Source organism: Convolutriloba macropyga, chromosome 6, assembly GCF_964194025.1.
Source record: "Convolutriloba macropyga chromosome 6, txConMacr16.3, whole genome shotgun sequence".
Classification (NCBI taxonomy): domain Eukaryota; kingdom Metazoa; phylum Xenacoelomorpha; order Acoela; family Convolutidae; genus Convolutriloba; species Convolutriloba macropyga.
Window position 1 is genome coordinate 75026601 of NC_134473.1, and position 15506 is coordinate 75042106.

The 15506-nt window shown below is 36.7% G+C and overlaps 1 protein-coding gene across 3 annotated transcripts in view; it reads right to left on the minus strand.

Annotated features, from left to right (window-relative positions):
* The window catches only part of LOC142340620 (large ribosomal subunit protein bL17m-like), a 435605-nt gene that overhangs the window by 342478 nt on the left and 77621 nt on the right, over positions 1–15506 (minus strand). Inside the window, exons 2-5 of one of the 3 annotated variants that reach the window (XM_075391311.1) lie at positions 12724–12845; positions 12536–12643; positions 12290–12364; positions 3528–4191 (exon numbers count right to left, since the gene is read on the minus strand). The exons of the other annotated variants lie outside the window; for them this stretch is intronic. Of the exons in view, the coding sequence (XP_075247426.1) occupies positions 3781–4191; positions 12290–12364; positions 12536–12643; positions 12724–12840 (711 nt within the window). The 5' untranslated portion in view covers positions 12841–12845 and the 3' untranslated portion in view covers positions 3528–3780. Of the gene's footprint in view, positions 1–3527; positions 4192–12289; positions 12365–12535; positions 12644–12723; positions 12846–15506 lie in introns of those variants that run through there. 3 annotated transcript variants of the gene reach the window in all.

Sequence of the window (15506 nt, forward strand, 5' to 3'; positions counted from 1 at the left end):
CTATAATTATTTGATCAGGGGTATTAGTTTTTGATCATCCTTTGATTCGGGTGATTGGGCATAAAGGGACATGACGAAAGTAGCTACGAAGGAACGGCCATTTGGTCGGTGATATTCACAGTAAGCTAGTAACACCATCAAAAATAGTGGAAATCATTTTCGAACTCGTATAGGTAATCATTGCCAATTACTTTTGAAATTATATGCTCAATAAACTATTAGCGGCCAGCTTACTTTTGCCACTAAGTATTTATCACTCACCGCTTTTGTCACTAATTATGTATAGTCACTAACCAGGCTTCAACCAGCAGCAAAAATACTTCAATACTTACCATAAGTTCAGTTGTTGCCACTGTCACTTCTATTTTGAAGTCAGTGAACTTCAATTGATTTCTGACAATGAGCGAGTGTCTAAAACTTTATGGAATCTTTTCAGAATATGGAATGAATGATGAAATTTGAAAAATAAATTTGCTTCCTTTAACTTTTGATTTGTTTTCCTATTGGGGTTCTATAATTATTTGGCATTTGGTGGCTAGCTATTATAAAGCCATCTGCAGATTAATCTGCCATCTTTGCTCATAATCGTTTCTGTTTTCATGAACATCAATTAAATTCAAAAGATTTTTGTTCTTTGTTTCACTGAAACAGATCATAGCACTCTCTCTAAGGCGCTTTTCTTTTGATCAGTGTTTGTTGCCATTTCGAGCCTCCTTTCAAAGTCCAACACAAACATACCCGGCAGATTGCCGGAAAATAGCCGCCGTTGATTCCAATAAGCATGATTGGGATTGAACGAATAGAATATATTGAAAAAAAAAAAGATTTTTGTACAAAAATATTTTTTAAGTCCGATTTATTTTGATGGCATTTCGTAGTTGAACATACTTCTGTTTCTTAGAGAGAGGCTACAGGGGCTACTATCAACACCAATAAGCATTAGAGGTGGTAACTAAGACTTATAGGAACGACGTTCAAATAGCGGGCATCTAAAATTGGGCTTTATGGGTTTATCCCGTTTCTATTTCTGACTTCAATTTTTTATACCGACTCTGTTCATTTTGAATTGCTTTGCTGAGCAACTGATGTTCAAATTCACTTTTAGCAGAATGAGAGAAGAGAGAAACTAGCCTAGAGAAGTCAAAAAGATTTCACGCAAAATGTCGAAAAAGGGGCAAAATGGTAAAGCTAAAAAAAGTTTGACGAAGTAAAAAAAACATAGCAGGACAAGTCCTGACGTACAATTCAAAGAATTTTCACTGACTAAACAGAAAAACTAGACCTAGAATGGACTATGAGTGAATTGAGAAAACCATTTTAAAAAAAATCAGAACAAAAAATTAAGAAATAAACAGAAAATCAATGTCAAAACGCCGCATGTGAACAAAAAACCACTAGCGAGAAATGAAAATTTAATTCAAACAAAAAACTAGGCCTTGAATGAGCTGTGAATGGATTGGTAAAACCATTTAGAAAAAAATCCGATCCAAAAAATTGAAAAAAAAAACAGTAAAAATCAAAGTGAAATTGCCGCATGAGAACAAAAAACCACTACCGAGAAACCGAATTTTTGTTCAAACACCGTTTTCTCACTCTACTTTAAAATTAGAGCGAAAAAAATTCACGCCGCAAAACCATTCGCTTTTTCGCTCCATTTCCTGTTTCGGCGTGATCAAAATCACTACTCCAATTTGACTTCAAAAATCATGAAAATGTGTGAACAGATCTTAAAAAAAAAGACAACGCCCCAATACAATTCAAATTCTTTGAATTGTAAAAAAAATACGAGCGCAATAATAGCCGGCTGAGAAGATGAGGGCGGCTATTAAAAAGTATTCAATTGACCTGCATAATAGATTCTGTCAGAAATTTTTTGTCCCAATATTTCTGAAAGTGATTCGCAGTATGTGTTAAATCCTGTAATAAAAACAAAACGTTTAATTCCAGTAGCAAAGCAAAGAAATACACAAAACTGCAAAAATTGAAGTCTCACTTAGTTGGCAGTGAATATATTCGTGTTGTAACAGATGACTATTATGGCAGTAGTTATTGAAAAAAACTTCAACCAGACGAATCTTAAAAAGTGACAAAAATGATCTTTCGCAATAATAAACAGCGAGCAATCTAACAGCCACAAAAAACCTCGTCTGAGTATCAAAATGCTCACAACAATTGATATAAAAGGTGCAACATTTAGTGAAGAGTAAAAAATGACACTGGAATTTACAAATTCGGATGTCTTTTCCATTACCTAATTTTCCTCGAGTAAAGTACTACGAAATAAATTGTTCTTCATTTTATGAACTCATTCAGTTGTGTTATCAGTCAAGCATAACAAACTAACTGAATCTGTAAAAAAAATATTTCATCGGAACAAAAATCAATTTAAACTATGAAATGATGAACTTTAAATCTGCCAAAAAAATTTTTTGTTAAATTGAGTCAAGATAAAAACTACAAATTCCGATTAAAAAATCATCTTGACAATTCAAAAGGCGAACAAACTATTTAATTCATCTTTTGAAAAAAAACTAACTCGCTGAATATCATACTATTTGAGCTTGTGAGAGCCCAAAGCCTATTTTAATCAAAAGATGACAAACAAATCACGTATTCAAAGCTTTGCAGGAAACGAAAAGTTAGCTCGCTCGCCCACACGAAACCTTTCAAGCGGTTCTTCTCTACGGAAATCACTGAATGAATTACGACTACTGAAAAGATACAAAAATGTATTATAAAAGCAAGCATTACCAAAAATAAAGATTTAATTGTATAAATTTAAACTGTTAATGATCAATCCAGATAAAACCAGCGCTATTTCTGGTCAGGAGACATTTTTTGACGTTTTGAAAAGAGTATCCCCAATTTCTAATAAGTTTCAGATCAGCTTCAGCAAAATGTAAAACTTAAAAATAGTTAAAGGAAAATACATTAGGTCAGATGAGTGCAACGAAGTTTTATACAACCACCATGTAGTAACTCCTAGCCGTAAAAACATAGCACGTGTTAATCAAAGTTCTGATCTAACACTTCAGATCAAGTTCTGCTCTAGCACCCCCCCCCCCCCCCTCCAGTTTAGATGGAATACAACTTTTACGCCCCCTAAGCGCACGTACTATTTTTTTAACATAGCAATGTGCTACATAACACAGAATTAGTAAAAGGGGGCCATAAAATACAGTGCTGCACAAATACGGTGCAGGGGGGGGCAAAATCGATCGCAAATATCGTTCTTCCCGTAAACAGGTTCTCAGAGTCTGCTCCGATTTCACTCGAGCTGAAAATTCGGATACCAGTTCTTAAAGTTTTTTCTTACTCTTTAAGTGCCTCTTTAATGTTGTTTCATAGATAAAATTCCGATCTTCATAACTATCCCAGCAGCTTTTGCGTTTGGTACTTAACAGTTAATGCACACTTTTACGAAAGACTAATCCACAAAAAGAAATAAATTTTCCTTTGACCCAAAATCTCATATTTAAGTATCAACTAATAAGCGGTGGACCAACCGTTTGCTCAACGTATGGAAAAAAATTTGCAAGAATGAATTTACAAGACTGAGTACTACAATCCATAGAAAGAGAACGTAAAAAATATTTACAACTGAGATAGAAAACATCAGATATGTCAGTCAAAGAAAAAAACATGATTTGTGAATTATTTCGATATGTTATAATGAGCTTTAAAAATTGTGATAAATTTCAAACATCCAAGTTGAACTTACAAAAAAGAACTTCAGGAAATCAGCAGATTGAGAAAGGAAAGTCAGAAAGCGATATGAATCTATTTCAACAGAAACCAAAAGAGGAAGGGAAGGGCAAGCAACAGAGCTTGTGACTTGAGTCTAACATCGTTGTCAGGAACATCGGCGAAATAGTAGTACCTCATGTAACCCATTCGGCGATTGACCGAAATCCGATACTCGGCTCGGACCGTTTCTTCTCTTTGACAGTTCGCTAAAGCGAAGAACACTTCGTACGGATATGCCACCGAAATTGTTTCCTGTAAGTCGGGGAGCTGAATTTTGGCCTCCTGCTCTGGGGGGTAAGGCACCGTGATAGGGTAGCTGAAATCGCACGTAATTCGAACCCGGTCGCCTCCGAGATCTCTTTGAGTGCACAGCTCGTTTGATGTGTCATCCACGAGTGGAATCTTTTCTGAATCCTCAAGAATCTGCATGCGGTCTTGACAATCCTGTAAAATCAAATGCATTTTTGAAAGTTGATTTAATTTCAGAAAATTGGTCCTGAAGTTCGAAATCATTTAGTCTGCGGAATAATAAAAATGTTCCCAATTTTGCGCAATGAACCAGGATATGTCTTTTTCTCCTCTCATCCGCTCTTTGTATGTTTTTTCGAAGACTTTCTGTTTGTATGTCTTTTTAAGAAACTTCGAAACTTCTTAAAAGAAAGGTAGCGGTTTATAGATAGAGGATGCCAAGTAATTATTTCGACTTCTATAAATAAGCTCAAAAATTTCTCTCAAAGTATTACTGATCAATAAATTTTCAAACGCCGCTTTTTCGGTGGCAAAGAGCAACATCTTTTTGACAGAAAGACTCCACACGACCGAATCAGTGCTTAATCACCTTTGATTAAACTTGGATCATTAAATAAATTATATTTTATTAAAAACAATTAACTTGGTTAACAAAACGGTGGTTGTCAATACAACAGATCAACAGTTTATGAATCTCATTTCATCGTCATTTTTATTTTTCACATGTAAAATGTATGTTTTTATTCTCCCCACTTTGGTCAGGTAAGAATAAAAATACTAGAACTGCACATTGATACATTAAATAAATTGGATTTGCTGCAAAAGATTAATAAGAGCTTCAACACATTTTAAAAAAGTATTCAAATAACCACTGGGAGAAACAGGAAACAACTGTTCAAGAAATAAGTCCATAGCTGAGATATTTAGCTTCAAAATCCTAAAAATTCAAAGAAAGGTCCAAAACTTGGAAAAATAAGAGGTAAGAAAATAGGGGAGGAGGCCAAAATTCAGAAAAAGGGAGAGAGGTCAACTACGCACACCAGAAAAAGGGGGAGAATTCAAAAACTAGAAACATAGCTGGATAAAACCCGAACGGACGCTGGAAATTTTGACCGCAGTACTTTCAATTTTCACTTTTTGCGACCCTTTAGACCGAAACAATACCCACACGCACCTATAGGAGAAAGCAAAACTTTTTCGGATAGGAAACACGTAAAAAATATTCGAGTTTTAAAAGCTCTAAAAAGTTTCCACATAAAAAAGGTATTGTACATTTAAACATTTCAATCCTTTAGAAGCCTAAAAAATCAAAAGCATTGATAAACGCTGAGCTTTCGTTGAAACCAATCTTTGATAACAATTTCTAATTTTTAGAGTTTTTTTAGAAAAACTAACAAAAAAGATGAGATTGCGAAAAAATTGCTTGGGGAAGCTGTTAGGGAACTGGTGTGGAATTACCAAAAAGATAATAGTTTTGTTAATTTCTCTTCTATGCCGTTTCGATTCAAGGATTCCCGATTTTCTGCTCCAAGAATGCATAATTCAAAGACTTAAAACGTCACTCCCTTCCCCCCTCGAGTTTTGAAATGTTTGTAAAAAGTTAACAAAAAAGTTTTGGCGTTAGATTGCCCAAAAGTGGGAAAAGTTCGACGACAGTTGTTGAGGTCATGTTAATTCTACTCCACTAATCTATCGGGAAAAAAATGTTTTTTCGGCCTCAGTGTTGTTGACTTTTTGAAGTTTTTAAAAATGTTGAATGTATTTCTGGTTATTATGATTTCAAAGCCATGCATCATCGTTTTATTCTTTCTGTCACATCATTAATACATCTCATTAAAAACCGAACGATTGGGCCCTCTATGAAGCCATTGGAATTAATTTAGGTCAAAAACTAATTCCTTTGATGACTTTGAAATCTCGTGTCTTAAAAAACAGAAAAGGACTTTCGAATGTTGCTTTTTCGTTTTTATGTTTGATTTTTACGTTAGTCTCAAAAACCAAGGCTCACAGATGTGTTCAGATAAAACCAGGTGAAACAATTTGTATTGAGTATGCATCGAAAAATGTTTATTTCAAAGCTCGAAAAAAAAGACTTCTGTCTATATTAGTATATTTTTGTTGTTTTGTATTTCATTCTCAGTAATAACAGGTCTGATCTGATATATAATGCAGTCCTTGTGCTTTGGAGGTTTCATTTTTCAGCTGAAATTATGGACTAGGGTAGCATTTCTGAAGAAGTTCAGTGAATTTGTGAAACCTACGAAATTTGGAATCCTCTACTCGGTAGAGGTATGGACGCCTCTACGCGGTAGAACAACGGGCGGGCAACCACTCCCACGATCCATTAACTCTGTACAGACTGCAGGAAACGGGTTTTCGCGGAGGGATCAGGCAATCTCAGTCTATATGGTCCCTAGTATGCATTTGACTGGGAAACATATTTACCATGCTTCTCATCTTCCACTCGTCTTCATTTACCATGCTTCCACTCCGGCCCAACGCCTTGTGCTATTTGTCGCCTCAGTAAATGGAACCAATACGCCGTCTAGTGCGGCCGCTGAGGATGGGTAGACCTCAATTGCATCAACTTACATTCCATAGAGCAACGGAGCGACAAGTTTGACTGTAAGCTCTGCTTCTGGTGCAAGATTATAGAAGCAAATACAAGGCAAAGCTTCCCCACTAACGACAACACACACCTCAACATTCTTCAACTGAATTGTAATGGTCTCAAACAAAAACTAGGCAATATCATCGACTGGATGCAAAAAAAATACATCCGAACAGATGCCATCCAGGAGACAACCTCAATGAAAAATCCTCAAGTCAAAAGAAAATAGGCCCAAAGAAAGAGGCAAAGGTGAATGGTAGCTTTTATCATTACGGACACAATTCTGTTTCAAGAAATCAAACATAAGACGCTGTCCAAGCCATAGATCTCACCACAGGTGGTAATAACAGCAAACTAGTAAACACCTATACATCACCTTCGTCTAGTAGTGATGAAGGACACAAGACATCAATCAGTAAACTATTTGATTTCGTTGACTGCATTATTGTCGGTAATTTCAATGCTCATAGCCCTCTATGGCACACGAAAGTACAGGAAGACACAAGAGAAAACAATATTGCAAGTGAAATAGACCTCTCTAATAGTGAACTACTCAACGAAAAGACCAGCACTAGAGTAAATGATTCTTGTAAAAGCTCCCCGAACATCAATCTCGTCAGCTCAAGCATAGCAATGAACAACGACAGCCGCAGGGAGTACGCATTAGGCTCGGATCATGTACCAATAATTCTACACATCATCTGTGACGTCTTCACAAACAACACTACAAAGAACTATCATCAACTTCCGTAAAGCTGATTGAGCAAGTTTTCAAGACGACATTGAGAAAAATGTGAAGAAACAACAAAGGCCAACAATGCGGAAAAGACCTTAAGGAAAGCCATCAATGCAGCGCTTAGCAAGCATATCCCAAGGAAGAACTAAAATATTGGCTGCCAATTTTCCCAGCGAAGCAGTAAAGCTTTCTGAAAATAGATTAAATTCAAAGAAAACATACAGGGCACCCCAAAACAACGCAACTAAACCATGAAATAAACAAATTTATTCAAAGTCAAAAGCGCAAAAAATCGATCGAGCTGGTACAAATGCTTACTCACAGAGGTAACTGCTCTAAACTCTAGATCACAGCAAAAGGGCGTTCATCAAATAACGCTAAACCACTTGCAAACAGAGCCATATACTTTGAAGCTAAAAAGACAACTCACCATGATCCAAGTTTAACCAACATTACACACAAACTCCCTTGAAAATGAAAAAAAAAAGAAAAGAAGTACACTCAGAACAAAAAGTGTAACACGGTGAAAGAAGCTATGAAATACAAAATAAGGGCCTGGCCCAGTTATAATAGCGCCAATTCACCTACATCATCTATGCCCGATAACACTCAGATACCTCACTGACACCATAAACCTCACTGACACCATAAACAGAGCAAAAATCCCAAACAACTGAAAAGTTGGCCGGGTTGTACCCCTAAACAAACCGGTAAAACGCATAGACGAATCTGAAACCTTCAGACTCCTCTCCACCGTTGCAGAACTAACAGAAAAACTCTTGCAAAAGTAACAGAAACTCTTGATAAGTGCCTTTATAGAGTATCCACTAAAAGAACATCAGCATGGTTTTAGACCTGAGGAACAAAAAAACCTTAATTTAAAGAAGCCTTTTAACAGTACTCTACTAGTAGCCTTAGATCTAACTGCAGCTTTGGCCACGGTGATCACAACCTCCTATTAAGAGACATACTCGAGGAACCACTTCCAAATATCAAAAAGATAGGTCGCTTCATAATTACAGGGCAGATTTTCTTATGTAGAAAATAAAAAAAAATCAATGTCAAGAAAGTTCAGACAGGGTGTCTACTGCCCCCTGCAATACTCTTACTTGAGTAGGATATGCGACCATGTTGATAGCCACTGTCCCAACTATGCTGTAGCACCACATGATGTAAACCACAATTTCAACTCCAGTAAGAACACCACGGACCTGAAAGTGATTGACCTGTGGGAAAGACCAATAGAGGTAGCCAAATGGCTGGACTTAAAACCATCAGTCTAACACGACCACACTGCACCGAAAAATCCGCCTTCCTTTCCGCTTTCCCCAATGTTGATGATGCCCTTCATGGTCCCCCTAATCGGCGACCGCATGTCATTCGCCATGGCCTAGATGCAGAGAGGTCGCCGCACCACAAGCAATTAGTGGATAGGCAGTTAAACTACTAATAAATCTATTATTATGATACAAATGAAACTAGGGTACCACTTTAAAACAGCAATAAGCGCCGGCATCCCCCCAAAATTACCTGCGAATTGCAGCTCTGTGCGACAGCAACAACAAGTTGAGTTTACGCATTTGTATCATTGCCGCAACTATTTCCAAGAACATTTTGAGTCGCGAAATGTAGTATCGTGTACTTATCTAGTCAGTTGCCAAAGACCAACTTTTCGCTGAATTGTAACAATCTGTTGTTGAATCTTTGTTCATGGTGTCATATCTTGCGTCATGCTTTGTGTTTTTGGTCAATTAACGTTAAAAATCTTATTTGAAAACTTAAAATGAAATTTATTCAAATTGGTGCTAAGCTGGATAATCATAACGCTGTTTTTTGAGGGAATTTAGTGTTTGCAGTTTGATTTGAAAATTGTACAGCATTTGAATTGAGAATCTCGTTTCTATTGTGCCACAAAATTAGGATATTACTTCAACCAAATCCATGTTGTTCTGCTCGAGAAACTGTAGTAGAGTATTTCCTTGTTCAACTGAAAGTGAAATGCGTTACTCGGTTCAATCTTTAAGGTAGTGAACGAACAAAATAACTGGTATTAACCTCACCGGTATTTTCCCATCTCTGCTTGATGTGGTATATTTAATTATGACAAGAAAATGGATGAGCGGGATGCAAACATTGCGCGAACACATCAAACAGAACTGACAAATCGCATTCGGCAAAAATTCGCAGCAAAATTTTAGTTTTTGCAACAGTGATTGTTTGCTTCTCAATCACATTATCGGGCACGATCTATTCCTTCCAGACTGTTGGACCAAAATTGATCTTATGGTTGAAAATTGGTACAAGTGGCTGACAGAAAAGATGAAAAAGTCGATAACGATCCCAACAAAACATTGAGCCTCATTGCCTCCCTTGATAAGCTCTTCCACTTCAAACTTACTAAATTAAATACTGTCTCGCAAACTGTCCATCACTCATGGTGAAGTTAAACGACTGCTTTGAGGGGAACTTTTAAGGGGGACAAGCGCAGACGCCAAAGGATAGAGCAAAATTTTGCAACCTTTATCTCATCTATTTTCGTTCTTGTCTTCGAATCAGACAACGGAATCATGTTTTCCGATAACTCAAACCAATTGATTTCACAGAGAATCTCGTATCACAAACACGAGGGGTTAGATGTTAGTAAAAGTATGGGACCTGACGGGTTACCTCCACTAATTTTCTAAAAATGTGCGCCATCCATTTCAAGGCCATTCTACTTAATTATTCGCAAATGTTTGCAGCTGGGTAAATTTCCTTCGGCTTGGAAGTGCTCTGTTGTCAATTCAATTTTCAAAAAGGAAATAAAGCCAACGTTGAAAAATACCGAACGGTTTCCTTATTAAAAATTGCTGGAAAGGTCGTAGAAGTTCGCTTGTTTTACAATTCATATCCCCAGTACAAAGGCTATCTCCACAGCAGCCAATTTGGTTTTCGAAGAGGTCGCTCTTCAGCAGTGAATTTTGTAGTATATCTCGACAAAATCTACAGAGCTATGTGCAACAGAGAACAAATCGAGATAGTTTACAACGTTTAAAAAGCCCTTTGATCAAGTCGATGATGGAATTCTCCTGACAAATGATGCATCGAACAGGTAATCGGGCAAACCTTTTAAACTACTTGAGTGCTACCTCTCAAAACGATATCAATGTGTCAAAGTAGAAAACTGTCTTTCATCTTACTTTATTGATAGCAGTCGTTTTTCTCAAGCGGCTATTTCATTTCCGTTACCGTTCAATGAATTTATTTATGATTTAACTACTATTTGTCGCCTATCTGAACCTCTTACATTTGCCGATGATGCAAAATGCATTTTTCTTAGAGATAACGGATTAAACTTCCAGGAAGAATTGAATGACATCTACCAATGGAGCGTTGATAAAATAACGCGCTTCAATCTACACAATTGTGCACAAATGTGACAAATAGTAGTTAAATTTATGATTTAACTACTATTTGTCGCCTATCTGAACCTCTTCCATTTGCCAATGATGCAAAATGCATTTTTCTTAGAGATAACGGATTAAACTTCCAGGAAGAATTGAATGACATCTACCAATGGAGCGTTGATAACATAACGTGCTTCAATCAACACAAGTGTGCATAGTAAGAGTAATGAAAGTTATACATTTGCTGGTCGTAGTTTAAAACATTCGAACCAAGAAAAAGACCTAGGCGCAATCGTTAGCACCAATCTTGATTGGATCCCTCATTTGAAGCAAAGAACCTCGGAAGCCTTAAATGATCTAGGCTTTCGAGGCTCCTGCTCAAGCGCAAACAAACATTTTATTTAAACTCTAGAACCAAGGTAAATTTGTTCAAGAGCATGATACTGCCCAGTATTACTTACTCGTCGGTTGCCTTCTACCTTAACGATGAAGGGATGAGAATTGTCGAGCGCATTCAGAGAAAAGCTTGCAAATGAATCCTTGGGCAAGTTGTCAAATCTGCTTTACTAAAGTTAAATATCCTCCCTGTACCATATTATTTACAGTTACCAGGACCTTTTATTTCTTGCAAAAGTGGAATTTGGTTAATAAGATTACTCTTTCGTTAATCTGAAGTATCTTGATGCAGGCTCTATTGCTCGAGCGGCTACAAACCGTACGTAAGAATGTCAGACCAGTGCTTGCTGTTGCGGAACAAAACTTCTGGTTTTGTTCTCAACGACTAGCGAACCAATTACCCAACTTCATCAAGATAACCGACATAGACGCGAGAAGTAAAAATCTCCAAGTGAGGTGGAGACACTTCGAGCACTGCTCCAGTGAAGCAAACCCATGTACATGGCGAATGGCATGTGACCGCAATCTCAAAAACTGTAGACTTTTGAATGCATGACGTAAACTAAACATAAACGGGACATTGTCCCTTATGATTATTAGATAATTAAATCCTTTATAATTATTATAATATTGCCCAGCGCCTTCTGAGCGCAGAAGTTGCAACATTTGTTGTTTTCCGGCCTCTTTATATCATAAAAGAACGTTGAGCATACTTTTTGTCTCCAAAGAAAGCCTGTTTTCAAATTATATTTCAATTTAGACAAAATGGCCCTTTGACAAAAAGGCGGATCAAGACCGAAAAAACGCCGTCAAGTCGCTCGCGCAAAGGAACTTCTCTCCAGTTCGCTTCGCCGACTTAAAAACAACTCAGAAAAACACTAAACTAAAAGGCACGAGCTTTCAAACGCAAATTTTACTACGTAGGCTTGAAGTTAAAATTGTAAAAATTCTTTTTACAATTTTAACTGCAAGCTTACTTTTTTTGTGAGTGAAAATATTTTTGTTACAACGTTTGATCATATTGAGCATCTTTTCCATTTGAGTAGGCAAGGCAAAGTCAGAGCTTAACTATCGCTTTATTAGTTCCAACTGTAATGAACACGATGCGATGAAAGACCTGACTCGAAACAAACATCTGGACGACAGTTTTAATTATAATCTAACCTGAATATCATTGTTCACTTGCAGCAATTTGTAATAGGGCACGATCCACAGATATTCACTCCGAGATTTCTTTCTCTAAAACAAATCCCGCATATGCTCTACAGAACAGTTCAAAAAAAGTTTTAAAGGTACTCAAAACAGATTGCATAAAATATTTATTTTCATAAAATTTGATCAAAATCGAACGAGATTGTGTCATAATTTCAGCATCAGAATTTTCTAATTGTTGAATTCTGCTAAAATTACCTGTTCAAACGAGAGATGTATGTCTACTTTCGGGTTATTTACATCTGCGTAGAAATGAACCACGCCCAAATATCTCGGATTCGTAATAAGACTTCCAATGGATTCACTCTAGAACAAATTTTAGCAAATGAATTTTATCTCAAATTCCAAATGTTTGCTTCTGTCGGATAATAAAAAAAAATGAAAACCTGAAATTCGGGAACCAAATCTGTAAGACCATACACTGTCTGTCGCTCAAATTTATAGTCACAAGAAGCTTTCTGAATGAATAAGAGAGTCAAGGGACTCAATAATTTCCACCACATTTTATCTAAAACAATTTCTAGTTTATTAGTAGTAGTGTAAAGGAAACCAATTTGTCAAATTAAAATTACTTCCAATATTTAAAACAAACGTTTTCGAATTTTACGTTCATCGTCAGGTTAAAACTGTTTTACAAATTGTTAAAAGATAAAATGAATATGTATTTACATTTGTCTGAGACGACAATTAAAACAATTCTAGGAACTAATCTACAAAATCAATCGAAAATTTTTTCCCTATATACAATATTTAGCCTATTGACATCTCATATTTACATCTGTTATCAATTTATTTAAAAACATTCCTATTCCGGATTTTTCGATTTTGGCCATGTTCTTGTATTTTTAGGGTTATTCCGAATTTGCCCTAACCATAAGTATCCCTCTTGTGGAGGTTTTGCAAATTTCGTTTTCTCATGCACATAATGTTTTTTACCCTATGTATTCTCATCTAGTCAAAATTAAGATTTGAACTAATATTTTAGCGTGAGTTCTCTCACCCTATATTCATCGCGCGTGTTTAGTGCCGGCTTCAGCTTGCTGATATATATAGCTTCGATAATCATTAGTTTTTCTACTGTCCGACAGGCGTCCAGAATTTTCCATTCAATGTCATTCGTGGCGCCACGACATTCAACCAGATGTTGACCCACCTGTGAATCCTTCTTTTGATGTTCTGTTATCCTTGTGGTAACATGCCGGCTTGTTTGCCCAACATAGATGGATCCGCATCCATTACATTTAATCTCATATACCACGTGGGATTTCAGGTCTCTATCGAAAGATGATTTCAGGGTGGGGAGGCACGATCTTAATTTCCGCGTTGTAAAAACTACTTGCAATTCGCTTAGTTTCTTCAGTTTGCTTGCAAATTTTTGAGTAAGGTTGCTTCTGTATTGTAGAAAAATAGTTGGCTTATCAATAGATTTAGTCTTGCTTTTTTGATGCTCTTTTGGTGTTGTTTTTATTCTAGGGTCTGATTCACTATTTTTGAAGACCATTCCTCTGGATATTGATTTTTGGTCCAGCAAGTTTTGTTCTTTTCAAGAGACTGTTCGAAGGCCAACCAATTAGAGGTTGCATTAAAAACCCTGTGAACCGCCCCTTGAATCACATTTTTCTTATGCTGAAGCGGTGCACAGCTGCGAAAATTCAATATTATTCCAGTGTCAGTTGGTTTTTGATACCAATGACAAGTGATATTGTTTCTGCTGCTCACATTTACGTTAATGTCAAGAAAAACCAAATCCCCATCCATGTTCACTTTTTCTAAGGTAAATTGCAGGTTGTTGTGTAATGAGTTTGCAAATTTTAAATACTCATTCGGGTCACCACGAACCGTGCAGATAAACTCATCCACATACATTTTAAAGAATTTCATCTCCTTATCATGCCCCACTGTCTATCATGCCCCATTAGTAGTAATAGTAGTAGTAGAGAATTCGGGTATGTTTCCCGGGGCTTCAATGTGTGCCCCTGAGTCAGTCCAGTTTCAGTTTTCAAGTTTTTTTCCAATTGTTGCAATTGTCACATCTGGAAATTATACGCCAAGAGCATTTGTTTGTCAGGCTGAATTGAGTTGTGAAAAAGTGCCCGTATGCTTTTGTGATGGTGTGTTTGTTTAATTTGCCTTCAAATTTTTGAATATTTCTTTTTACAACGTTGCATAGTTGTTTCGTTCGGTGGAAGAAGTTTTCTTCGGATTTGACTGGTCGGTTATTTTCGATTTCCAGTTCAACTCTACAGTGTTGCCTTTTGTCCTCTCGTCTTCAAGGGTTTTAATATCTGTCGGAATGTCAAATTTATTACGTGTAATAGCTAGGAAGAGAAGATCATGCAGTTCAACGTAGTGACAGAGTGGGAGGAGTTTTAGGCTAATGAGACGTTCTTTGTAAATTTGAAGTGAGTTTCCTAAAATCCTTTTAGTAGCCATAATCTGCACTTTTTCAATTTTGTACATGTTGGCGCGGTTTGGCAACCATGCTTGTGAGCAGTACGTCAGTACTGGAACAAAATAACCAGTATAGCAGTTCAATTTGGTTGACGTTGAGCTGATTGCTGACATATTTCGTTTTATTTGGAAAAAGCATGGTCGCTTTTTTCACTCTGCGGTCGCAGTTGCCTTGCCATGAGAGATTTGATGTAAATATTAATACAAGGTTTTTTTGGGATTTAGTTGGTTTTACTTCCTGGCCACACATAGATGTCGCTAGATTACATCTAACATTTAACAACTTGCATTTGTTCGCATTTAACTCCATTCCATTCTCTCGGCACCAGTCTTCAACAATTTTTGCACTTCAGTCCAATTTTGCCTGATCATGAACAATGAACTTATAGTAGTCTGCAAATCCAAAACCTTCAGTATCGGGCTTTGCATCTGGCAAGTCATTTATAAAAATTAAGAACAGTAGCGGTTCAAGTATGAAACCTTGTGGGACTCCACTTGTTACGTACTCCAAACTTGAATAACAATTTCCAATTTTGACAAATTGTTTTCTATCTTCTAAGTAAGAGTGCAAGGGTAATAATATATTTCCTCCTACATCAAAACTTTCGAGTTTCTTTATGAGAAGGTGATGTGGTACTTTATCAAAAGCTTTTGCAAAATCTAAGTAGAGGATACTAATGTCGTCCGACGAAATTGTGTCAAAATTGCGATATACTGT